The sequence below is a fragment of the Mauremys reevesii genome, linkage group 3 (assembly GCF_016161935.1).
Source record: "Mauremys reevesii isolate NIE-2019 linkage group 3, ASM1616193v1, whole genome shotgun sequence".
Classification (NCBI taxonomy): Eukaryota; Metazoa; Chordata; order Testudines; family Geoemydidae; genus Mauremys; species Mauremys reevesii.
Genome location: NC_052625.1, coordinates 78,541,925 through 78,569,631, shown reverse-complemented (window position 1 = coordinate 78,569,631; position 27,707 = coordinate 78,541,925). Strand labels below are relative to the sequence as shown.

The following is a 27,707-nucleotide window of genomic DNA, read 5'->3' as shown; positions in this document are numbered from 1 at the left end:
AAAGCCCTGCAAAGGACAACTATGCTGTACACCTCTACCCCGATAGAACGCTGTCCTCGGGAGCCAAAAAATCTTACAGCATTATAGGTGAAACTGCATTATATCAAACTTGCTTTGAGCCACTGGAGTGCGCAGCCCCGCCCCCCCGGAGCACTGCTTTACCATGTTATATTGGGTGGTGTTATATCGGGGTGGAGGTAGAGTTGTGTATGTGATATATATTCCTGGCAACAAGGCTGATGGACCATTACCTGCTAAATGGCCATTCTTTAGCAAGGAAAGGGACAGGGACAAACACCCCTATCTTAGCAAAGAAACAGTATGAAGCTTCCTTTCTTTACTAGACTACCTGTCACCTTGCTCCCACCTGGAAATGCTTCCCAAAGGGGCATGGGGAGCAGGACTATATTTAAAAAAAAAAAGAGCAGACACCCCTTCTCTCTCCCCTGTCTCTGGTATTGCACCTAAGACGACAACAAAAACCCAGCCATTGGAGTGGGGGGGTGATCCTGGCCTGAAAGCTTGGTCAGTAATCTGCTGGAGCAGGTGGTGAAAAAGTTTGCTTTGCAACTAAGATAGTTTAAGCAGATACTAGTAAAAGTTTTACCTTTTTCTCTTCAGGCATAAAAGACAGAAATGATCACATGTACTTAATTTCTTTGTAGTACTCTATCTAATCCAGTGTGTTTAAATTGTAGAGTCTGGATAACTAAGGTAATAAGCTGGTATATTTCCTCTAGAGAATAAGGGACTTAATATATTTGTACTGTCAAAGAGGGCTGGACAGTACAGGACATACATTTCTGGGGAAAGATCTGCAACTGGGAATGTGTTATATCTGCAGCATAACCAAGGTGGGTGAGAATCAGGGTGTAGCTGGCAGGCTGCAGTTACACACAGACACTCGGGTGTGGTTTGCATGCTGGAAGGTTGTTTGTGAGCGGCCCAGCTGGGAGCTATGAAAGCAAGGCATTGTATGGCACTTAAGATTGCCAGGCACAGGTGACATAGCCCCTCACTGGTCTGGATTGTGCTCTGGCATGTCCGTTTCCTTTTCACAAACAAGGAAAGAAAAACAAAATCCATTTAAACCCTATTGTGTGATCGCTTCCCCTGCACGAATGTCATTCAAACTCTTTATAGATGTATTCATCTTTAGCTAATTGAGCCTATGAACATCATTATCTCGCCTATTCATGTTCTTTGTTACTTGCACCAACAACAGAATTAGTCTGGTTTCCATGAAGTGTTAATGACTATACTAGTCTTCAAAGCCATACAAGTGTGACTAAATGGTTATCCTCCTTCCCAGCACAGTGCGTTCTAACTTCTAAAAATTCTTATGTCCTTACAGCCTGTTCATGACTCCACTTCAAACTGTCATTCCCACAGTTAACTGGATTTTCAAGTGTGGCAGCTTTGCACTGTATTTGCATCTATACAGATACGGCTTCTTGGCAGTCAGGGGTAGCACATGGACACACAAGCACAGATAAATCTTTATTGCCTTAACGTTGATTTTCAAAAATGAGCATTGGGTATTTAATATGTAGTAGCTTTATGTCTTTATATGTACAACATTACAACTGCATATTAGTATTAAATGAACATAGTGATACTTTGATAACTCAGTGTATTTATAAAATGATTTTTTTTTATCAAAATACACTTTTCACTAGGATAATAAATAAAATCCAGCCAAACCCACCTACACAAAGTTAAAATTAACTCTGGTAGATTTCAGTGTGGTACATAGTTCTTTAACTACCATATTCGCCCCTTTTATCCCATCACTGATGCTCATCTTCTGGGTTAAGAAAACACTTATTTTCCCCCACTGTGGTGCGATTTCTCATTCCACATCATCTTCAGCCAAGCATTGTGCATTTACAATTCTCTGTTAAAAAACAAAAACAAACAAACTTAATTATAAAACTGTCACTAAGAAATCCAATGACTGAACATACATAAACAATGTATGCTTGGCATACATTTGACAGGGATTTTTGGAGATTATAACTGGAAAATCGAAGTATTGTGCAATACCTGACAAAGTCAATGTCATATAAATCGCACTTCTTATTAGTGATGCAGTAATCACTTGTGTGTACTGTCATTGTTCTCTAATGAAACAGTGACTGCTGTTCCTGATCATTGAGACAGTCTGTATTTCCCATGTTTATGCCACCTCTTATCCCCAACTGCTTTAGGAATTACATACATACAGCACTGAAATGCAGTCATGCATGGTCTGGAAGGTGGCAACCAACTAACACATACAACATGGCACAACACTAGGAGAAGGAGAGCTTGTCATTAAGGATACGCAGCCAAACCCTTACTCGTCCAAGGGAGCGCCATGTGATTTTTAGCATCCACCTAGGGCAGACAGGACTCTGTTCTGAACACATTATCCAAAAGAACCCACATGGTTCTCAATCCAAGAAGGATATTTTGAAACTAGAGCTACAAGGAGTTTTAGCTATTTAGCCATCCAAGATAGAATCACAGAATATCAGCATTGGAAGGGACCTCAGGAGGTCATCTAGTCCAACCCCCTGCTCAAAGCAGGACCAATCCCCAGACAGATTTTTACCCCAGTTCCCTAAATAGCCCCCTCAAGGATTGAGCTCACAACCCTGGGTTTAGCAGGCCAATGGTCAAACCACTGAGCTATCCCTCCCCTGCAAGATACAAGAAGTTCCGTTCATATACCAATCACCTTCTAAGTTTGAGGGGACAGTTTGTTTTCAGTTGTATAAACTGAAAAACAAAAGGTGTTAAAATTCTTGATCATGACACCTTCTTTTATGGCCTTCAGGCCTGATGTTCACGTAGTTCAGCTCATACAGACTGTGTATTATAGAAATATACACTGAATTTAATTTCTGAGTATTTCCCTTATTAATCTGTATTTTTCAGGGGCTTAAACATGTAGAATCAAAATTCCCTTCAGGATTAAACTTGAAATGCCAGGTTCTATACTTGTAGGGAGTTTGACTAGATTGGACAGTGATTAGGAAGGGTTAAGGTGGTAATTAAGATTTATTCCTCTTTTAGGTGTTGGGAATAGGCACATTTGACACCACTAGTCATAGCTACTCAAAGTGCAATGTTTAAAATTTATACAGAACTTACAATGTGTGTGAGTTTTGCAGAACTTACAATGAGCAATGTCCACAACTCAGTACTGCTCTGACTTGCAAGTTATTTAAATAAGTATGTTCTATTGCAGAGAGCAGCGATATCCTTCTAATACGATAAGCAAATATTTCCATTTTTCTGACCACCACAGGACTGTTATGTCACGTGATAAAACATTCAGATGTATTTTCAGCACTGTATTATTAATGGTGTATGTGTATTAAAAATGACCAGCAAGTGTTCTAGAAAACATTTTAAAACATTGTTTAGGAACAGGTCTTCAAAAGACAACTGTCAACTTCAGTATCAGAGTGATGCACCTGGACTGCATAATTCTGCAACGACTTGCAGAGATGACCTAGAAAGACTACAAGTAGTAGTGGCTTCCATTACTTTGATGTGGTGTAGAAATTTTTTTCTCTCATTTTATATTACCTAGAATATACAATTTAAAACCACATCACAATAAAAGCACCCACCGCTTACCTACTAGCTTTACCCCCCGCCCCACAGGTATCTGGAAAGAGATGATTTGCTTAAAGGCATCAGAACTGGAGCAGATTCTACAGATTCAGAGTTGCTGACACACAAAGAAAAGGGGATTCAGTAGGTAACTACAGAGTTAACTTTTCCATTACAACTTTGCAATTAATTTTTAATCTATGAACACACAGTACTTTTCTCATACTCATTTTGAAAGCGTCAATGGAAAAGCACATTTATCCTCCAAATGATTTTTTGTCTTCCCAGTGGAACCAGTAAAATATCCACCCTCCATAAAGACCAGATAACCTTGGTGAAGAGTAGTTCCATTATTTCCAATCCCCAAAAACAGGGGGGGAGGGGGGAGAAAGAGAGAGAGAAGCTTTACATACCTGGCTAATTGTTGGGAGCTTAGTCAGAAGCATCTGGAACACTGGTGGTGGAAGAGTCTGCTGTAGGACTTGTAATAACTGCTGTGGCTGTCCACACACAGCAATGGCATTTGTCAAGTGGTCCACACCCTTCTCATAGTCACCTATGAGACATAAGGTTTCACTTCAAATTTTGCCTTTGGTGCATTATGTTACATTGTTTGACTTAAGCTACCTCACTACATCAACAAAGGAGACTGCAAATGTTACCCCCTCACGACCATGTTGTATCTTTTAAACTAAAAACTGTCTCTATCCAGTCAGATAAAGTAACCTTACATTTTCATTTCTGATGGCTAATTTCTTTAAAAGTTTAACTCCACTAATTTCTGCTAACCTAAAATATCATCCAACTATGATTCCTAAGTCTAACTACATATATACTAAATACAGAAAGAAATTTGTCAAGAATTTTCACTGCAGTTTTCAGACATACCTATCATTTCAGTGCCTCCATTAAGTGAAAGGGGTTTGTCTCAGAGGGGGTTCACATCCTAATGACACTATCCCAGAGGAAGCTTCGCGTATTGATGCAAAGAGGAATTGAACTGCTACATTTCCCACAAGGAAGCACTGAAAATCAGTTTCAGGATTATTGTATTTTAAAGTAACGTTTTGTCTGATGTAAATTGAAAAATATGTATCTTTCATAAGTAACAATTTGAAAACTGGTTTCTAAAGGGAAGCAGATTCTTCCATTGTTATGCATCAAAATGGTAGCCTCTTATGTAATATAAAACAAATTATTATCACATTAGGTGAGATGCTTAGTGATTGTTTATCTGAAATATTCAGTATTGTGTGGGAAAGTGTTTATTCCCAAAGAAAAGACTGCAAGTCTAGTTTAACTTGTACATAGCTGCAGGATAGATGGGAGAAGTGTCAAGAGAACTGCATGAGAAATTACAAAAGGTGACAATAGCAGAGAATATTAAAATGGCACTTTGACCTACATCTGTAAAAACAATCTTTGCACAGTTTAAAAACATGGCATATTAAAGCTCTGCAAAACATTTAGTTAATGCTTCTATGTCAGGCCACAACACTCTTCTCCCTGCCAGACTGGAGAAGAATTCCTTTTATAGCTTCCCATCTTAGAGACTTTTGCAACAACCACCTTGTGCTAGTAATTCCTCGCCAAGCTGTATCTCTTCAAGGAAGAACTTTTGTACAGCTTCAGCATCTTTTAAATCAGGTAACTGTAATACAACAACAACAACAAAAAATTGGCAAGGTCTCAAAAAGCATCAATTAATACATAAACCACAAAAGAGCCGCAACTTAAAACAAAATTGAATAGCTACACATTTGTAGAGGAAAACTGCAAAAGGGGGTTTAAAAAGCAGTATCTTAGAATAGCCTGCTAAGTTAGAGATTTAGATGAATGTTTCTAAAGATCAGGCATGAACAACTTCAGTACATCATTGCATTTACCACTCTTTGCGATGGTGTTTTTTAAACTTTTATATTCAAATAATTTGAAGGAAACTTCTGGGTTTTTAAAAAAAAGAGTTTAAATTCTAAGATGCTTTGTAACAGATACACTCAATGTCTAAGTAAGCCTAACAATGTTTCTCATTTTGGGCAAGACAAACTATTTTCCACATTGCTCATTAGGGGACTCACTAACAGTAAGTAAAGATGTTATCAAATCCAAAGCTTCAGCTAGAAACTTAACACTTCAGGTATTCAGAATGCATCTGACTGAGCGTAACCTTTACACCCTACAAATTCCTAAACAGATAATCCTCTGAGAAGCTGAGCACCCTCAGTTCCCACTGAGCTCAGAGAACTGGAAGAACACAATACCTCCCAGTATTGGCCCCTCATCTGTTACACACAAGAGAATACAACCCCCCCAGATGGTTATTTATGGAAGCCAAAAAAACCCAGTGCATATTGCAAGAGGGTTGTTAGCACTGGAAGCAAGGACACAGCACCCTTTCAACAGATCCTGCTTACAATTAATCCTGGTATAAACAAGACATTTTTCAAAATAGGACTACAGAAATGAACACAGTATTACCTTGGAAAGCCCTGCTCTCTCTTTGGCAAGCTTCTGTTTCTTCCTTCCTGTAGATAAAAATATCATGGGTTTAATTTTTAATTATAAAATAATCTTCTGTTTTTATTTTAAAACAGTGAATGGTCCAAAGTTATTTTCAAAATAAGGAACTGATAATTACATGTACTAAACACTTATGAATGAAGGCTGAAGGATGCAACCCAGGCCCACAGCAGAATATCAAAGAACACACTACACAGGTGGCAACTGAAAAATCCTTTAGCAAAGGATGAATTATATCCTGTGCAGTTCTCTCTCTTTGGAGATGATATGTTTTCACGACCATCCATCCCCTACCCCAATCAGAGGCATTAAGGCAGAGGTGGGCAAACTACAGCCTGTGGGACTGTCCTGCCTGGTCCCCGAGCTCCTGGCCCGAGATGCAAGCCCCCAGCCTCAGCTCGCTTGGCCACCGGCGCAATGCTCTGGGCGGCAGGGCTGTGAGCTCCCGGGGCAGCGCAGCTGCAGAGCCCGGCCTGGTGGTCAGGGGAGTGGACAGGGGTTGGGGGGAAGAACCGGGGGTTGAATGGGGACAGGAGTCGGGGGGGGCAGTCAAGAAGGAGGGGGAGGTTAGATGGGGTGGCAGGGGACAGGGAGAAGGGGTGGTTGGATGGGGCAGGGGTCCCAGGGGGGCCATCAGGAATGAGGGGAGGGGTTGGATGGGGCGGTGGGGATCGGGAGCGGGGGGGTGGGTGGGGTGGATGTGGCAGGGGTCCCAGAGGGGTCGTCAGGGAACGGGGGCATGGCCCCCTCCCCTAACTGGCCCTCCATACAATTTACGAAACCCAATGCGGCCCTCAGGCCAAAAAGTTTGCCCACCCCTGCAGTAAGGAAAGCCCTGCGCATACAGTCTCAGGAAGAATGGGTTCTTCTCCCACAGACTGTACTATGTACTACAGAAACTGTACTGTTGGTTACTCCTGCTCCGTGCATGCCTGGCCAAAGAAGAGAGAAGCGAGCAAAGAATGAGTAGTACAGGATTCCTTTACATATGCCTTTGCCTTCATGAGCAGCTGAAAAGTTTGGTCTTCAAATCAAGCCAACCTAACATTGAGTCAAGTTACCTCAATGAACAGCCATTTACATATCCTTTGGGGCATTCTGCCTCTCAGGTAGCTTAAGGGCTGAAGAGGGCCCACTGGAGAAACATGACTAGCCACAAGCCCTCTCTAATAGATACGAGTTAAGGGTTGGCACCTGGTAAAATAGGTTCAAGTGAGCAGAAAACAACAAAATCCCCAAATAATGTTAAAGTGAACAGAGTCTGAGCAAATACAAAACTGTTGGGAAAGAAATGACATTTACAGGATCATCAGGTAGCACAGGAATACAGAAGTTGATTTAGGGCTTGTCTGCACTAAGAAACTGTACCACTATACCAGTATGGCATAGACAGTTCAAAATATCACAACTCCTGTTGTGGTCAATGCAGTTAGGGGTATGCATGTGCTTTATACTAGTACAGCTATTCCTCTATAGGAAGAGAAATAACTGTCATTGTGTTCCCACCCTTAACTGAAACAGTTATGCTGAAAAAAGTTTTTACAAGTGGAGACCAGGTCTTAAGTGTATTAGATCACTGGGCAGTGAACAATTAGGGTTTGACAAAAATTGCTGATCATGTGGCCCATTAGAATACACGTAAGCAATTGCTCTAATGGCCAAACGGATGTTTGGAATAGTAAATGGTCCACACTTACTAAATAATAAATGGTCGGGGGGGAGGAATAGCTTAGTGGTTTGAGCATTGGCCTGCTAAACTCAGGGTTGTGAGTTCAATCCTTGAGGAGGCCACTTAGGAATCTGGGACAAAGAATTGGTCCTGCTAGTGAAGGCAGGGGGCTGGACTCAATGACCTTTCAAGGTCCCTTCCAGTTCTAGGAGATTGGTATATCTCCAATTATTACCTTTTATATTACCACACTATGAAAACATCTGCAAACCCCTGCACCAGTTGACAATTTAATGTAAGAAAAACAGGAGATGTACAATCAACACTGTTTATGGGAGACATTTATAAATTTCAACTTCTATCAAAATGACACCTGCAGTATTATCCTGATCCCTAAATTTCCATAACACATTTTAGACTACTATGCAATATTGCAGATGGAGAAATACAAGAAGAAAATATATTTGCAATATTAAACTGCAGTGCATTATAAAGAACATTGTCTCTAAATCTACCAGTCAAAACAATTTATGCTTGAGAAATTAATGTTCTCTCTCAGTTAACCCCCAGTTTCCTTGTTTTGCATATGCAAGTTTAAGTAGTGTTAGCCTGAGACTTGATTTAAAGCAATTTTAAAAGACAAATTTAAAAGGATCAAGAAAAACATTTAACATGTCCCTACCCTCCATGAGAATACAGAATTCATGCTGAATGCAGCAGTTGAAGTGCATTCAGCATGAGTACAGCAGCTACTACAAAACAACTATTTCCAGGGCTAATCACTTCGTAAATTCAGCATTCAGAGATCTGCTCTTAAGGAAAAAAACTTTGGTTTTAGAATCTCCTGTCAGAACAGGAACAGACATTTAAAAATGTAGATGTTTCATGATTAATCATAAGTAGGAGAGATGCATTTTAATCTGAGCCTGGAGAAGAACAGTCTTTAAAAAAGGAATATAGAGAAGATGCAAAAGGTAACTCTAGGTTGCTATTGTCTGATTATGCCATTTTAAAAATAAGATTACATTTTTAGCCTATTCTTGGGATGCAGAGATATTTTCCAGTACTACAGCTCTAAATTATACTGCACAAGTAGTCCTAAGATAAAAAGCCACTGGGACCTAGAATTGTTCAGGTCAGTTCCAAAAGTTAATGACATCATTTCTTCTAAAAGATTTTGCTTCAAGTTGATAAAAAAAGAACAAGCATCAGCTAGCCAAACAAATGTTTTTAAATACATTACACACACCCTTGCAGCGGCACTTTGAAGCATCTGACAGTTCAGAGCCACAACCTAGAATGCTTACAGATCTACAGCATAAATTCACTGGTTACAACAATTGTAGAGAACGCTAACAAATGCTTCTAGAGAATATTTGTGAATTCCTTCCACACCTGTTTGCAGCAGCAAGCTTAAAATATTCTTGGAGCAGCAGACAGCAGTATGGCTTCAGCCGTGATAGCAAGGAGCAAAGTAATTAGAAAACTAGGCTTTGGAAAAAACTAAGAACTCTTCCATGCAAACCTAAAGAGAAATTAAAGTTTCCATCCATTCTAAAAAAACCAAAATGGTATATTTTACTATATGACGTTAAGGTTTATAAAAGGGCTTTGGGTTAACATAGAAACCCAAATGCTCATCTTGATTGTCTACTTTCGTACAGAGACAAGGTGAGGGAGGACCGACTTCTACTCGCAAGAAAGACAAGCTTTACACCGGTAAATCTAATCTTCAGGTGTGGGAAATGTACTCAGAGTCACAGGTAGACTACAGGTACAAGGTAGAATAGATTATTTAGCATAACTAGTCAAAACATTTCAAGGCACCATTCAAGGCCACTTAGCTGTGAGACTCTGAGTACATTTACCCGACCTGAAAGCTTGTGTCTCTCACCAACAGACATTGATCTAATAAAAGACATTACCTCACCCACCTTGTCTCTCCAATATCCAGGGACGAACATGACTACACAACATTGTATACTTTCATATAGAACTGTTGTTTTGTAATCAGCATTTGTGACCCAAGGACTTCTGGGTGCCAACTGCCAAAGGGCACTGGGTTATACAGATCCTTGGATTCACAAAAAGAACACTTATGTAAGGATTCTAATGAAAGCCTGTGTCACATTAGTCATCACAATGTGTGAAAAATGTATATATGCTGAAAATTATCTTCTTGTAGTAAAAGGTCATTAAAAGGCAGCATACCTTGAGGCAAACTTGTACAGACAGGAGGTGGGAGACATTTATCTTCCTGGTGGAGCATTTTGTATCTTACAATAGAAGTCTGTCAGCATACAGCCTCACATGATAAAGAAGAGCTTAGACTTCAGAAGGAAATTGACAGGAAGAGGTAAACAGCAGGGGATGGGGGGGGGGAGGGACAACTATTTTGAAGTAAATATCAAAAGGTCTGGTATATCTGGGGGTCCAGAGACATACTGGTATTCCTTCAATCAGCCATCCTGGCTGAAAACACTGGGAAAAGGACTTGGGGTGAACTATCCTATAAGAAACAGATGGTCTTGTGAATTAAATTAGGGTCTAGAAAGCATGTTATGATTTTATTTTATATGTAACCATTTGTTTCCAACATTCTTTCTTACTATCATTTGAATATCTTCTTTGACAATACATTTATTCTGGTTTTCCCTATAAACATATCTAAGGGCTTGGCTACACTTACAAGTTGCAGCGCTGGTGGAGGCTTTCCAGCGCTGCAATTACACCCCGTCCACACTTGCAGGGCACAACCAGCGCTGCAACTCCCTGGTTGCAGCGCTGGCTGAAAACCCGTCCGGGTTGGGGTATAAGGAGTGCAACGCTGGTGATCCAGCGCTGCTCAGGGTATGGCTACACTTACAAATCTGCAGCGCTGGTAGTTGCAGCGCTGGTCGTCCAGCTGTGCAGGGCCAGCGCTGGTGTGTGGCCACACTCACAGCTACCAGCGCTGCAGTGTGGCCACATTTGTAGCATTTGCAGCGCTGTTGGGAGTGATGAATTATGGGCAGCTATCCCAGCATTCAAGTGGCAGCAACGTGCTTTTCAAATGTGGGGGGTGTGGGGCTGTGTGACCGGGCCGGGGGGGGGGAGAGAGAGAGAGTGGATTTTTGGAACCGACACTGGGCAAAATCAGAAAATTTTCCCACCCCCTTACTGTTAACTGCAAACAACCTGCATCCAACATACTCTTTCCCCCCTCTGCCCCCTCCCCCCGTTTCTCTCAAGCAAAGCAAACACTCAACCCCTGCAGGGGTTATCTCATTTCATTGTTGACAGTAGTTACAGATTAATGACAGCAAACAGGAGCTATGTTTGAAGCAGCTCCCGGGCCCAGAGCTCCGAATTGACAACAAAACAAAGAGAGGCTGCATAACAAAACAAAGGGAATAATTTAGTTAAAAGCATTCTGGGATACTCCTTATACCCTGGAGGCCAATAACAGCGCTGGTGAGTGTCCACACTTGATGACCAGCGCTGCAGAACCAGCGCTGCAACCCTTATACCCCAAGCAGACCTGGGTGTACGGCCAGCGCTGCAGCCAGGGAGTTGCAGCGCTGGTTGTGCCCTGCAAGTGTGGACGGGGTGTAATTGCAGCGCTGGAAAGCCTCTACCAGCGCTGCAACTTGCAAGTGTAGCCAAGCCCTCATCAGGTGTGGACACTCACCAGCGCTTTAATTGTCCTCCAGGGAATAAGGAGTTATCCCAGAATTCCTGTTCAGCCACTCTGCTCATCAGTTTGCACTCTACTGCTCTGGCCTCAGGTGACCCGCCCTTTAAATGCCCCAGGGAAATTTAAAAATCTCCTTCCTGTTTGCTCAGCCAGGTGTGGAGTGCAATCAGTTAATCTTTACAGGTGACCATGCCTCCACGCGGCAAACGAGCCCCAGCATGGAGCACTGGCGAATTGCAGGACCTCATTAGTGTTTGGGGGGAGGAAGCTGTGCAGTCCCAGCTGCGCTCCAGCCTTAGGAATTACGATATCTTTGAGCAGGTATCAAGGTCCATGCGGGATAGGGGCCATGATCGGGACGCGCTGCAATGCAGGGTTAAATTAAAAGAGCTGCGGAGTGCCTATTACAAAGCCCGCGAGGGAAACCGCCGATCCGGAGCTGCCCCCACGACCTGCCGTTTTTACAGGGAGATGGACGCGATACTTGGGGGTGACCCCACTGCCAATCCCAGGACCATGATGGACACTTCTGAGCAGGGTGGGGGACAGGAGGAGGAGGAGGAGGCGGCGGCGGCGGGAGGAAAACGCGAGTGAAGCTACTGGGATGGGGGAAGACACCCCAGAGTCCCAGGAGGCATGCAGCCAGGAGCTCTTCTCAAGCCAGGAGGAAAGTACCCAATCGCAGCAGCCAGCAGTTGCAGAAGGACAAGCAGAGCAGCGGGTTACCGGTAAGCGGCTTTTATTTTCTGGGTGGAAATGTTTCTGGAGAGGAAGGGGGGTTAGGGCTGCATGCATGCCAGCCTAGATGTGGAATAGCCCATTGATGTGGTCTATCACGTCGCGGTAATCAGCTGCAGAAATCTCCTCAAAAGTTTCAGCCAGAGCGTGGGCAATGTGCCTGCACAGGTTTATAGGGAGAGCCACTGTGGTCTTTGTCCCAGTCAGGCTAACGCGTCCGCGCCACGAGGGGTGGGGGGACCATTGCTGCACCCAGGCAACCCGCATAGGGTCCAGGGCAGAATCCACATTGCTGTAGAAGAGCCTCCCGCTCTTCCCTAGTGACCCGCAGCAGGGAGATATCTTCCAGGAGTAACTCCTGTGAAAAATGTTGGGAGACTCTTTAGTGAAGATAGTGATAGAGATAGGGAGACAGTGAAGATCACCCCTGCAGCTGCATCTTCACTCAACCCCTCTATCACTGCAGCTGTTCGGTGCACTTCCCCGAAGCAACCAGCACCCCTCTATCACTCAAACCCCACTTCTCCCTCTATGCAGCACCCCTCACTCACCATTTCGTGGCTTCTGTTGTGTTATGTGTGTGGTAAAAGAATGCTAAAGTGAGGACTAAGAACTCCTTCAGTGTGTGGGAATTACTGTCTGGATGAGATAATGAAAACAATGCTACCCTGTAAAATGTTGCCATTTCTGCCTTTCTAAAGTGACCTTGACTGCTGGACTGACCAGATCTACCACAGCACAGAGACTGCAGAATTTGAGGAAAAATCCCTGAAAGAGCAAGGAGGACATGCTGAAAACTGTTATTGATCACTCTGCTAGAGAGAGTAAAAACTTGCAGGAGTGGAGAGAAAAGGAAAGCAGGATCCGCCAGAGGGAAAGCAGGACCCGCCAGAGAAATGCAGTGGCCAAGAGGAAAAGCACAGAGCAGCTGCTAAGCATCCTGTCGCGCCAAGCGGACTCTATCGAGTCACTCATAGCCATGCAAGCAGAGCACTACCGTGCTACTCCCCCACCCCCCCGCCCCAAAGCTTTTTGCCCCAAAGTCAGCTCAAACCCCCCTTCCCCAGCATCCAGGTTCTTACCACCACCAGCTGCCTCCAACACCTGTACGTTCACCAACCAGCCCTGATAACTACAACCCTTACCCTCTGCACTCAACCCCCATCACCATGCAGTATATGCACCCTGAAGTGCAGGATTCATTAAACAGCACTCCAGACAGGACATATGCAAACTTGTGACTGTACAGTTCACCAACCCACACCCCTGCCCTCTTGTGTTCATGAAATGTTGTGTGTCTGTCTGTCAAGGAAGTTTTTTTCTTTTCAATAAAACAATTCTTGGCTTTGAAAACAGTCTTTATTATAGCAGATAGTGAAAGATACCTTAGCCCAGTAAAGAAAGAGGCACTGCAAATCATTTTAGGGATAATAGAACAACAGTGTAAAAACTCCACTTCACTCCCATGCAAGGCAGCAAACATTACTGTTGGCTTTCAGCCTCAAATTGTTCCCTCAAGGCATCCCTAATCCTTGAAGCCCTGTGCTGGGCCTCTCTATTAGCCCTGCTCTCTGGCTGTGCATATTCAGCCTCCAGGACTTGAACCTCGGTGGTCCATGCCTGACTGAATGTTTCACCCTTCCCTTCACAAATATTATGGAGGGTACAGCAAGCGCATATAACCGCGGGGATGCTGCTTTCCCCCAAGTCTAGCTTCCCATACAAGGATCTCCAGCGGGCCTTTAAACGGCCGAAAGCACACTCCACAGTCATTCGGCACCGGCTCAGCCTGTAGTTGAAACGATCCTTGCTCCTGTCAAGCGTCCCTGTATAGGGTTTCATGAGCCAAGGCAGTAACGGGTAAGCGGGGTCTCCAAGGATCACAATGGGCATTTCGACGTCCCCTACTGTGATCTTCCTGTCTGGGAAAAAAGTCCCTGCCTGCATCTTCCTGAACAGGCCACTGTTCCGAAAGATGCGTGCATCATGCACCTTTCCAGGCCAGCCTGTGTAAATGTCAATGAAACGCCCACGGTGATCCACAAGCGCCTGGAGAACCATAGAGAAATACCCCTTCCGATTAACATACTCTGATGCTAGGTGGGGGGGTGCCAGAATAGGAATATGCGTCCCATCTATCGCCCCTCCACAGTTAGGGAAACCCATTTGTGCAAAGCCATCCACAATGTCCTGCACGTTCCCCAGAGTCATGGTCTTTCTTAGCAGGATGCGATTAATTGCCTTGCAAACTTGCATCAACACGATTCCAACGGTCGACTTTCCCACTCCAAACTGGTTCCCGACCGACCGGTAGCTGTCTGGAGTTGCCAGCTTCCAGATCGCAATAGCCACCCGCTTTTCCACCGTCAGGGCAGCTCTCAATCTTGTGTCCTTGCGCCACAGAGTGGGAGCGAGCTCAGCACACAGTCCCATGAAAGTGGCTTTTCTCATACGAAAGTTCTGCAGCCACTGCTCGTCATCCCAGACTTCCATGACGATGTGATCCCACCACTCAGTGCTTGTTTCCCGAGCCCAAAAGCGGCGTTCAACGGTGCTGAGCATTTCCGTGAATGCCACAAGCACTGTAGTGTCACACGCGGCAGGCGAATTGATATCGATATCATCGTCAGACTCCTCACTGTCACTTTGGAGCTGAAGGAATAGCTCGACTGCCAAACGTGTTGTGCTGGCAACACTCATCAGCACAGTCCTCAGCAGCTCGGGCTCCATTTCCCACAGAAATCGCGATTCACACACAGAGAGTAAAACAGAAAGACACTCACAATGGCGCCAAACGTTGCCGGAAAGACTGAATGCTGGGATGTGATGCACCACGGGGCGTTGGCACAGGAAGCGGAATGACCCACACACTTCCTTCCCCTTCCCACAATACTCAGCGCCAAAATGGGATGAGGTGCTCTGTGGGATAGCTGCCCACAATGCACCTCTCAATACAGCACTGGAAAGTGCTGCAAGTGTGGCCACACTGCAGCGCTGGTAGCTGTCAGTGTGGCCACACTCCAGCGCTGGCCCTACACAGCTGCATGACCAGCGCTGTAACTCCCAGCGCTGCAACTTTCAAGTGTAGCCAAGCCCTGAGTGCTGTGTTAAGTGGAGTGGTGAATCTTGATAGCCAGGCCTGCACAACTCGTAAAGCGTCGAGGGCCATATTACTCCAAAGAAAACAGCTGAGGGCCAAATCCCCCTGCCCCGCTGAATCCCCCCCAGTGCCACCAAGCCCCCCCGAAACACAACCCCTCCCAGCCCCCCTGAAATACTCCCCCCCCAGCACCGCCCACCCCACGGAAACAAACCCTCCTTCCCCAGCGCTGCCTCACCGAAACAGCGGTATTGAACCTTGGTAATATGTTATAGCGGGCCCCTAAGGTAGTATAATTAAGGTACAAGAAAACTGTCTTTTTGCTAGAAGTAGAATAAGATCTTCCCCCAACTTTGTAACCAATTGCCCTGTTGAATGAATGAGGTGTGACTGAGGAAGGTGTGGAAGGCAGTACCTCCAGACAGCTGCAGCCCTTGGAGAGGGGATGGGAGCCAGACCAGATCAGCAGAACAGGTCAGCCACTGACTCCTCCCTCGCCTCCTCAGCCCCACCCTGCCCCGGCTTGCCTACTCACCCCCCACCACTGCCCGCCCGCTCGCATCCTCAGCCCCCCGCCTCCCCACCACTGCCCGGCCACTCACTCTCCTCAGCCCCCCCCCTGCTGCCAGCTCACCTGCCCCCCCGCGCCACTGCCTGCCCGCTCACCACCACTGCCCGCTCACCTCCACAACCCCCCCGCCCTCCAGCTTGCCTCCTCACCCCCCGCCTCTTCAGCCCCCTCCCTTACCCACTGTTTGCAGCCCGTGTGGGCTCATTGTGCGGCCCGCGGGGGGTGAGTAGGCATGCAGCCCCCGGGCCACATCTTGTGCAGGCCTGTTGTTAGCAGATGTGTGATATTCCTTTTGGAGAATTAGGCTATATCCACACTACGCACCTTTTAGCAACACAGCTGTGCTGCTAAAAGGTGAGACGTGTAGCTGCTGTTTGTCAGCAGGAGCTCTCCCGCTGACAAAGTGCTGTTCACACCAACACTTTTCAATCGGCAAAACTTTTGTCATTTGGGGTGCACGTGTGGTTTTTTTCACACCGCAGAATGACAAAAGTTTCTTCGTTCGGGTTCCAGTGTAGACAATGCCTGAGAGAGTTCTGAGAGTGTTCAGGGGAACAGGGTCTGGACACTTTAGGGATGCTTGGAGGTTGGTGTGTGCCTATTGCTACCCTGTACAGAGAGAGCAAGGCATGTTTGCATTTTCAGAGGCTGGTGGAATTGGGGAGCTGATCCACAGCAAGCACACCACAAGACTTCCACACACTAAGGACAGGTGGTACCAAGGTACATCACAGCATCCAAGAACCATTTCCTAAAATATAGCTTCGGGGACTAATGCTCCGAATGCTTACTGCATAAAATTAGTGAAGTAACCCTGAAAATGAAAGCGTAGACAACATTTCTATGCCAACCAATATTTGGGACAAGAAACACTGAAGTCAACTAAACACCAAATATACCTATATTATAATCTCACTTCAGTAATTGAAACAGAGAATAGATCTGACACTGCAGCTTCCAATAGAAATTAATCTAAGCAAGATCAAGAGACTCACTTTCAAACACTGCACAAGAGTTTAGTTTGTCAGTCACTTTCAGCATCCATGGGCAGTAATCATTTTTTTAATGCTTGGAACATGAATCTGGCCTATTTATTTTTGCTGTGACCTTTGATTCCCAGATAGTTTCCTAAATACATGTCAGAAAACAAAAGATATAACAGTATAGTCTTGGTGTCCTGTCCCCCTCACCACTCAGTATTAGACTATTCATTGCTATGTATATCCTATGATAGACAATCCACTCTGTATGGTGCTTCCAAACGGATACATTTCATCAATCTCTAGTATCATGGAAACCTAAAAAGGTTATATTTGTTATCTTTGAATTGTATTAATTGTTAAGATCTAATGCCTAAGTTGTGTCTACTGTCTACATGAAGTAGTCACGAAATTTTCCTTCTGTTTCTCTACTACTAGTGCAGTTCCACACGGTGGGAGCACCAACGCAGACCAGCTACTGCATTTTGACCACTATTTTGTCTAACTCTTCTCAGAGCAGGCCTAGTCAACAGTGGTAAAGACACCACTAACCTGTCTACACTAACACACACCGTTACTAGCACCTGTTGAGCTGCCCAGGTACTAGAGAAACAGTGGAAGCCACAATGGAGAATTTCAGAAAAACCTCACTATCAATAAGGCCTTACAGTCAAGAGCCAGTCACATCAATACATGCAAAGAACCAGAAGAGGTTCTGTATTCTGATGCACGTCACATGACATTGAAATTGAATACACAGATGGGTCAAATGCAATGGAATGTACCAGACTTTTTACACAGGATTAATAATTTAGACTTATGTAGACAAGTTTCATTAGAGAATCTCAAGTGAGCTTTAGCTCACGAAAGCTCATGCTACAATAAATTTGTTAGTCTTTAAGGTGCCACAAGTACTCCTGTTTTTTTAAGGAACTTTAAGGCAGTTGACCTAATAAAACAATCTCTATTATGACTTTAAATTTGTCTTGAAAGCTCCATTAGAGACCCTTGTCAAGCCACTATCAGCTTCATTACTTGAGAGCTGGCATTTTTAGTAGTCAAATCAAAGGGAAGAAATATTCCTATTGGACCTGGAGTGAAAGGCTCATTCAACACAGAAAGTTAAGATTAAAAAAAAATAAGACTAAGGCTACTGCATGAAACTATACATTTTTAATAATATCAAGTAAATATCCAGTTTTCACGATTTCAGTCAACGGTAGTTTGGAACTAACGACAGATCTACCCTATAAATTTACATTAGCATAACTGAAAAATCCACAATCCTGAGTGACGCAGTTATACTGACCTAACCCCTGGTGTAGACAACAGAGGGAGAAGCTCTCCCTTCGGCCTAGTAGTGTCACCAGTGAAGCGCTACAGCAGCGTTTTCAGTGTAGACCTGCCCTTAGTAATAACAAAATGATGGCAGATGGGATAATCAGGCCCAAACTCTCTCATCAATGATATAATAGCTATCTGACATTTGCATTATGAACAAATTTATATAACATCTCAGTACATCAGAAATATGACCATACATGGTACAAGTATACTTGGAAATAGACCAAGTTATTTTAGAAGTAAACAGTAAACTTAAACACCCAGAAAGAACTCAATGTTATAAAATTAGATTGTACTCATTTCTTTTATTCCCAATTTTCAAAGCCAGATTTGCAAAAGTGCACTATTGTAGCAATAGTGCAGGTGGTCCTTGCACAGAGAAATGAAGTTACCTGCCCATACATTGTATAGATACAGCTTAATACATGCTGTTTATCTGGCTTGTCGTCTGTGAAAGCTTGTCTGTGAAATCAAGGAAAGCATGCTTTTGCTGTAAATTAGTGTTTTATAAGTTACATGTGAGAATCCAGTCAGGGCTACTTATTGATTATTACAGTCCATATATGAGTGTTAAATCTTTAAGGATATTTAAAATCCAAGATTTAGGTTGTTGAGTACGCATGACTACCTTGACAGAAGAATGTAAAGTATACCTATTTTTAGCATAGCAAGCTATGGATGTACTCCTCTTTGGCAAAAAATTCTCTTCAGCTTAGCAATTCTATATATTCAAGATTCTGTACAGGGATTCTCTGCCTCTTGACTGGCACATAACGGTATCAGCTCTGAGGAGTGGTTTATAAGTAACTTCCAGAACTCAAATTTACAGAAAACTACAATCTTTCCTTTAAAGACATAACAATTACATTAGAGCATTTGAGCTACTGTTGAAGATGTGAAATAACAAAGAGCCACAGGAAATTAGCTCCACATTTTGGATAGATCTTCAGTTTTTTCTTGCATTCGTTCTTATTCTGGACGCTATGGCAATAAAGCTACCAGAGGGGTTTGAGAATGCAGTAGGTAACAGCAAAATGAGCTGGCGCAGAGACCTTGGGTGTTGCTACTTTCCTCATTCAACTCTTAGCAATTTTTCAAATCCAATGGTATGGTTTTTCTCCCTCACAAAAACATTGAAACTGCAACCAGATAATGCAATATGAAATATTACAGACAGCCAAATTTGGAAAAAAGGAGGTGCTATGTCAAAGGCAAGATTCCAATTCAAGGATTTAAATTTATTTAACAAATAACTTATGCAAACCACAGAAATATAGTTAGATAAAAATGGATTATTTAGTGCTATTAAAAAAATAACCATTTAGATCCAGCTAAACTTAAGAGAAAAGGATAAACTCCCCATCTCTTTCACACAAATCACTGTGCACCTCAGGAGAACACACAAGTAACCATGAGCAAAGGCAACTGCCCCAGCCTATTCTTTTTGGTCCTCTCCCATGAGTGAGACACCCCTACACCGGTTTTGCATCTGAAGACTTCCCACCCCTTACATTTTACAAGTTGCTTGGCCTACTTTGCTGCGCACATCTAGTAACCAAGGAAACAGGGTCCCACGCAGGGAGGCCTCAAGGAAAGTGGGGTGGATTGAGGAAAGACAATCAATCCGGGACAAGACGCCGCTCCTCAGCCCCTCCAGCAATATATTGCGCGCAGGACCTTCGGACAGCCTAGAACGCGTTCTGGGCCGATCGATCAACTCGCACGTGCTGGGGGGAGGGTCAGCTTCCACGGGGGTGGGGAGGGGCCGCGGAGGGGGCCCGCTGCAATGCATCAGAGCCCAGCGAGGGCCGGGGGGGGGCGGAGACAGAGGCAGGGAGGGAGCCCCGCAGTGCGGGATGGGGGCGGAGCAGAGACTCCATGGGGGAGGGGGGGAAGAGCCGACACCAGAAACCACGTGCGTGTGTGTGCCCGTGTCCCCCTCCCGCGGGAACCCCAGCACGCGCCTGGGGCGGACTCGCCAGCGCGAGGCGGTGGGGCCGGTTGGGAGGGCGCGCGCGAGGCCTCGCGGGGGAGGGGCGGGGGATCCCGGACACTCACGCTCCCGCAGCCGGTTCCTGAAATTGGGGTCGCTCCGTCTCTTGCGGTCGAAGTAAATGCAGTAGCCGATGAAGAGGGCCCCGCAGAGGCCCGCGGCGATGGCGCTGGTTTTACCCACCATCATCCTGGCTGGCCCCGCTGCGCCAACCCCCGAAGCCGGGCTCTGCTCCGCCTTACGCGGCACAGCGCGCTACCCAGCCACCACCTTGGAGCGGGCGGAGAGAGAAAAGGCCCTCGCTTCCGGGTGTAACGTCATCGATCCGCGCCAGGGATAGCTGACCGTCTACGTGCCTGAACGAAACACCCCGACGGCGCATGCGTGGGGACCTCGCTCCAATTTTCACCGCCGGGCTTGACCGCAGCCTGTGACCGCGTTCGTCCCTCTGCGCATGTGCGAATGATGGCGCCCAGTCCTCGTATCGGCGCGAGGCGCGCGTGCTGGAGCCTGGGTTCGGTCGGGGCTGGGGGAAGCTGTTCGCGCACGTGCCCAGGCTGCTGCTGCGGCGTGACCCCGGGGCCAGGACAGCTGCCGCCCTGAGCTCCCCGTCCCCGGGCACTGCGCTAAGGGGCGTTTCATAGCGAGGAGCGGGAGCGGCGCTTGCCCCCCCCCCCCCGCCGCTCCGGCAGGGCTGAGCAGCCCACCGTGCGCCTCCGATACTCCAGCAGGTGTATCTGGGAGAGAGGCATGGTCCAGGCCGAGAGCCCAGTGTGCCAGGTGCTGCACAAACAGACCAGGGACAGCCCTTGCTTCAGGGAGTCACGGGCCTCCCCGTGCAAGTTAGGAGACAGAAGGTGGATACTGACAAGACAGGAGCACAAGGAAGCACTGAGCCAAGGCTAGCATGCTGGGCCCTGCTCTCAGCTCACCACGGACCCGGCTTGGCATTTTTTGTCAGTGTCTCAGGCCCAGCAAAGGAGAGTTCTACAGTTGGATTAGAAGGAGATCAATATTAGAAGGTGCTCCCAGGTGAGCAGTGGAGACTGACCTTATGGGCCATTTCCCACTACCCCCGTTCCTCCCAGCATGTAGTTACTGCACAAGCATTTCAACAGCCACATAACATTTAGAAAACAAAAATGAGAGCCGCTCACTAAGTCTGAAGATCCGAAAATGCTTGATAGGGTGATAGAATTACTTTTTGACCCATGATCTTCCCAGGATAGAGCTGCAGTGCCAGCTTTTTCCACAGGACATTATTAATCATGTCTATTACATTAGCATCTTGGGCACAACCAAAAAAGGAAGCCCCATTGTTGTAGGCATTTTACAAGTCAGTCGGTCCCTGCCCTGAGTTTACGATCTGTCTCAAACTAGCTAGCCTAATCCCTGATCTTCCATGCCCCAACTTTTAGACCTGTCATCTGATTGATTTTAAAAACAGCATGTTTCTAATCAGATACATGCTACATTTTAGCAGTAGTTGCACCTTTAGCCTTACATTGTGGTTCTGCCACCAGAAGCTCCCTTTCTGCCCCTTTCCCATTCCCCGCTATTTTAGGGACTACTTGATATTCCCCCCAATCTTCCCACAGGGTTTTTTGTGTCCCCAATGCCACTCTGTCATACAATGTCTGCCTTTTCTGACCAAAACTCAAGGCAATTTTTGCAGTCTTACACCCAGCACTACAATTCAGCTGCTAAAAAAGAAGGGAGTTGTCATTTAGAAGCCAATCTTGCAAAGTGATGAGCACCCTCAATTTACACTAAAAGCATTGGGGATTAAGGGCTCCCAGCAGGGCCGGTGTAACCACTAGGGGTGAACTACAGGGTGGGGGAAAGGAAGAGGAGACCGTGGTCACCGGTCCACCTGCGGGGGTGGATCATGGTCCTGCCAGAGGATACAGCGTTAAAGAGCTGCAAAAGTGTAACCATCCTCAGCACGTGCCACCTTCCAAGGCTTCATCCCTATCCATCCCCACAGCCCTGTGGAGCAGGTAAATAGAGCCCCATTTTTTTGGGAAACTGAAGCAGAGAACAGGGACATGACTTACCCAAGGTCACCCGGGGAGTCATTGTTGGAGTCCTGCTTTGAACACAGGAGATCTGCACTGGCTCAGACCATTAGACCAGAAACCTTCAAGCCCTGCACCTTGCGCACCTGCCCACACAAGGTATTAATCTGGGATTCAGGGGAAGCACACTGCAAGTTTTCAGTGAAGAAATACGGCTATCTCGAGCCCTTAGGGCTACAAGGAAAATCTTCCAAAGGTGATGGGTGTCTAGCCAACACAGTTCTGTCTGCCTGAGTCTGCAGCCAGCCTGGGACAACAGCTCTAGGAAATGCGGCAGTAACTGTTAAGTCTAATTATGACACCATCAGAGCCAGATTTTCATGTAACATTGGTGACTAGTTGTGTAGTGCACAACCACTGCAAGTGTGCGAGCAACTCAGGTTAAGTGCAGCTGAACCCTGGGTAGGCTGCAGCACCCAAAAGATTTTTGTTCTCCCACTGAATTACAGCAGATGCACCAGTAACTTTACTAGGTAGAAGTTTAGTGACCACATTAGTGCCATATCCTCCCCACTCCCAGCATTGGGCCAGCTGCCCCTCATCATTCTCCTGACTGCTTGTATTGTTATTGATGGGAGATCTGCTGTGGATTGAGGAGTGTATATGGACCTGCCTTTGCACGCTCAGTCCTAGCCCAGCATTCGAAATAAATTGCCCTGAGTTTCAGAAGTACTGAGAACCCTGGAGTTCCCACAGACATCGGGGGAACTGCAGGTGCTCAGCATTTCTGAAAATCAGTCCCAGAATGACTGACCCCTCTGCCTGGGCCAGAGCTCTCTGAGTAAGGGGCTTCAGCAGTGATTGGCGTGAGGCAGAAAGCAACCAGGACGGTCATAACAGCAGCTGGAACTCTGTACTTCCCTCACACCTGTGGGGAAGACAGGCCTTCAGACACCCCCTCCCGCCTGCATTGCACTGTCCAGCCCAGGAGCAAGGAACCATTTCACACCTTAGTGCTGGGGGGAGCTGAAGTCCAGAACGGGGAAGTAACTTGCCTGAAGTCATCCAGTGAGTTGGTGCCAGGGTGGAGAATAGAAGCCAGATCCTGACTCCCAACTCTGTGCTATGATCCCCAAAACAGCCCTTTCCAGATCCATGGGGGGGTGGAGGGGAAGCAGGAGGGACTCTAGCCACGTGCAGGAGACCCAAGGTCATTTATTTTCATTAAATAGGTAGGCTAAATAATGAAATTAATAATTTTTCAAGTCGAATGTGTATTAATTCTAATGAACAATGCCACATTATGCAGTATTCATTTTTGAAAGTTTATAATGTGATGCTCTGGGAGGGGAGGGGGGCGCAAGGTGGAAGTTTCGCCTAGGGTGCAAAATATCCTTGCACCGGCCCTGTCTCTCAGCATCTCACATGATTTTTCATTGATAGGAGGTCTCTGGGCTCAGCCTTGGCGGGCATACCTATAACAGAGAAAATGTTTAAGCCATGTCTACATTTACAAGCTTACAGTGTCACAGCTATGCCACTGTAAGATCATTTGTGTAGCCACATTATGCCGATGGGAGAGAGCTCTCCTGTCAACATAATAAAACCAGCTCAACAAGCGGCAGTAGCTATGTTGGTGGAAGAGTGTCTCCTACCACCATACCACTTATGTGGCTGAAACCTCTGTCACCATAGAACCATAGACTATCAGGGTTGGAAGGGACCTCAGGAGGTCATCTAGTCCAACCCCCTGCTCAAAGCAGGACCAATCCCCAGACAGATTTTTTCCCTAAATAGCCCCCTCAGGGATTGAACTCACAACCCTGGGTTTAGCAGACCAATGCTCAAACCACTGAGCTATCCCTCCCCCCATAAAGGAAATCTGTCACTCGGGGGTGTTTTTTTCAAACCCTTGAGCAACATACATTTGCTGACATAAGTGGTGGTGTAGACATGGCCTTGATGTAAAGACAAGCTCAAAATGATATAATTTTCCATAAGCAATATATGACTCAACTGGTAGTACACTGCTGTATAAAGATCCCATGTATGTGTTTTCTCCAACACCTCTCTTTAGTCTGATATATAACTACAGAACACACTTGCTGCAAGTTAAAGGAACAATGTCAACTTGAAATATAGTCCCCTTCACACATGCATTAAAAAATAGTTTCAGATACAGCAGAACCTCTGAGTTACGAACACCAGCGTTACACCTCTTTGGGAACCAGAAGTACGCAATCAGGCAGCAGCAGAGACCAAAAAAAAAAAAAAAAAGTAAATACTCTACAGTACTGATTTAAATGTAAACTACTAAAAAGATAAGGGCCAGCAGCATTTTTCTTCGGCATAGTAAAGTTTCAAAGCTGTATTAAGTAAATGCTCAGTTGTAAACTTTTGAAAGAACAACCATAATGTTTTGTTCAGAGTTAAGAACATTTCAGAGTTATAAACAACCTCCATTTCTAAGTGTTCATAACTCTGAGATTCTACTGTACTATGTTGGGTTGGATTTCAAAAGCACTGAATTGACAAAATTGCTGCCATTGAAGTCAATAGAAATGTTACCAAGAGGAGTAGGCCGGCCAATACTGAACACTTCTAAACCCACATACCCACTTTGTGATTTTAAAATATTCACTTTCCTAGTTTTTCTAAATGTTTCCTCTCCCCATTTGCTCTGTGAAAGACCACAAAACAAAATAAACTGATTTTACAAGAGAAAACTCTGAAAATGGACAATACAAATCTCTGCCAATGCACAAACTAAACAAACTGGAAAAAATATTCTGATCTCTCTCAATTATAATTCAGTTCTGATACAGCACTTCCACTATTACAGATGCTGAGTTGTAAAAAGCGGTTACTGTGACAATCAGGGTCCAGACTGAAGAACAGGTTTAACCCCCCAAAATAAGTAATTAAACCGATTGCATACTATGTCATTGCATTCTAAAAATATATTAAGGTCTGTTATGAAAGCTTATAATGTTCTGAACTTGATAGTCACTATGAGATATGTATACAGACCTTGGTTATGAATTAGGGTATTTGTGTATATTGAAAACTGTGCTTATAAACTTCAGCTCCATCTAACAGCAGGGCAGTGAGCAGTCAGATGAGGGGGGTGGATGGGGAGGGAACCTCCCAAAACAGATGTTTACACAAAATTGTCTTCAAGTAACTCCATTGTCCAGCCCAGGAAAGGAGAATGATGGATGATTAGAGTTAATGGAAAGACATTGGCTAAGCAACTGGTAATTGAAAAGAACACCCTGGCTCCAGGACATGAAATAAGGAGAGAATTTCCCCACCCTGATTAACCATGATTCACTGTGAACTTTGAGAGAAAAAAAGTAGAGTTTTTTTTTTTTTTTATCCAAAACTTGGATGACAGTCTTGAAGCAGGAGGCTGGCTGTGAATGGTGGATCCCTCGTATACGTAAGTGATATGCTGTGGCAGTAGGTAACTCTTATCAGAAAAGAGATTTTATCTAATATGAAAGTGAAAAGCCTGAGGTTTATAGAATCATAGAAGATTAAGGTTGGAAGAGACCTCAGGAGGTCATCTAGTCCAACCCCCCTGCTCAAAGCAGGACCAACCCCAACTAAATCATCCCAGCCAGGGCTTTGTCAAGCCCGGCCTAAAAACCTCTAAGGAAGGAGATTCCACCACCTCCCTAGGTAACCCATTCCACTGCTTCACCACCCTCCTAGTGAAATAGTTTTTCCTGATATTCAACCTAGACCTCCCACACTGCAACTTGAGACCATTGCTCCTTGTTCTGTCATCTGCCACCACTGAGAACAACCTAGTTCCATCCTCTTTGGAACAGCAGCCTTCAACTACCTGAAGGGCAATCAAATCTCCTCTCACTCTTCTCTTCTGCAGACTAAATAAGCCCAGTTCCCTCAGCCTCTCCTCATAAATCATTTGCCCCAGCCCCCTCATCATTTTCATTGCCCTCCATTGGACTCTCTCCAATTTGTCCACATCCTTTCTGTAGTGGGGGCCCCAAAACTGGATGCAATACTCCAGATGTGGCCTCATCAGTGCCAAATAGAGGGGAATAATTACTTCCCTCAATTTGCTGGCAATGCTCCTACTAATGCAGCCCAATATACTGAAGTTTCTGCAGAACTGCTGCTTAGCCAGCCTGTAGCAGTGCACGGGATTCTTCTGTCCTAAGTGCAGGACTCTGCACTTGTCCCTGTTGAACCTCATCAGATTTCTTTTGGCCCAATCCTCTAGTTTATTTAGGTCACTCTGGACCCTATCCCTACCCTCAAATGTATCTACCTCTCCCCCCAGCTTATTGTCATCTGCAAACTTGCTGAGGGTGCAAGCCATCCCATCATCCAGATCATTAATGAAGACGTTGAACAAAACTGGCCCCAATACTGACCCCTGGGGCACTCCGCTTGATAACTACTATCTTGACATTGAACTGCTGATCACTATCTATTGAGCCCCACAGTCTAGCCAGCTTTCTATCCACCTTATAGTCCATTCATCAAATCCATACTTTAACTTCTTGGCAAGAATACTGTAGGAGAGCATATCAAAAGCTTTGCTAAAATCAAGGTTTTTCAGTCCACCGCTTTCACCATATCCACAGAGCCACTTATCTCATCATAGAAGGCAATCAGGTTGGTCAGGCATGACTTGCCCTTGGTGAATCCATGTTGACTGTTCCTGATCACCTTCCTCTCCTCCAAGTGCTTCAAAGTGGATTCCTTGAGGACCTGCTCCATGATTTTTCCAGGGACTGAGGGGAGGCTGGGTTAGGGTTAACCTGCGGATGGTCAATGTAAACAAAACTGTCTCACAGCCCGCCAACAGATTACCCTGATGGGCCACAGGTTGCCCACCACTGCTGTAAACCCTTCAGGGCAGGGACTATCTAAATGAGGGGAGGGCTTTGGATCTAGCCTGAGGGATTGTCACCCTCATGGCACCGTGGGACTAAGGCACGCTCCCAGAAGCGGTCGGCACGACGTCCCTGCGGCTCCTGGGGGAGGCAGAGGGCCTCCACGTGCTGCCCTCGCCTGCAGGCACGGTCCCCCACAGCTGCCATTGGCCAGGAACGGGGAACAGCAGCCAATGGGAGCTTTGGGGGAAGGTACCCGCAGGCGAGGGCAGCACATAGAGACCTCTGCCGCCCCCCCAAGGCTGCAGGGACATGGTGCCAGCCACTTCCTGGAGCAGCACAGGGTCAGGGCAATCAGGGAGCCTGCTGTGGGCTGCTGCCACCCCAGAGCTGTTCAAGGTAAGCGGTGCCAGGCTGGAGCCTGCAACTGAACCCCTTCCTGCACCCCACACCCACTGCCAAACCCCAACCCTGAGCCTCCTCCCACATTCCACACCCCCTTGTACACCACAACCCCCTGCCGTGAGCCCCCTCGTATACCCCACACCCCTCCTGCACCCCAATCCCTACCTTGAGCCCCCTCCCACACTCCACACCTCCTCCTGCGCCCCAAACCCCTGC

The 27,707-nt window shown here is 45.7% G+C and overlaps 1 protein-coding gene and 1 non-coding gene across 2 annotated transcripts; both read right to left on the bottom strand.

Annotated features, from left to right (window-relative positions):
* Positions 1-1,487: 1,487 nt before the first annotated feature.
* TOMM20 (translocase of outer mitochondrial membrane 20) lies at positions 1,488-20,548 on the bottom strand. Its single transcript, XM_039532066.1, has 5 exons — positions 20,263-20,548; positions 6,085-6,131; positions 5,176-5,257; positions 4,020-4,162; positions 1,488-1,897 (listed from the first exon to the last, which is right to left on the bottom strand). The coding sequence occupies exons 1-5, from the start codon at positions 20,384-20,386 to the stop codon at positions 1,853-1,855; spliced, it is 441 nt and encodes a 146-aa protein (XP_039388000.1). The 5' UTR covers positions 20,387-20,548; the 3' UTR covers positions 1,488-1,852.
* Positions 19,087-19,224, bottom strand: LOC120402483. The gene has a single exon (XR_005597264.1). It is a non-coding gene; the product is annotated as a small nucleolar RNA SNORA14 (small nucleolar RNA).
* Positions 20,549-27,707: the final 7,159 nt, after the last annotated feature.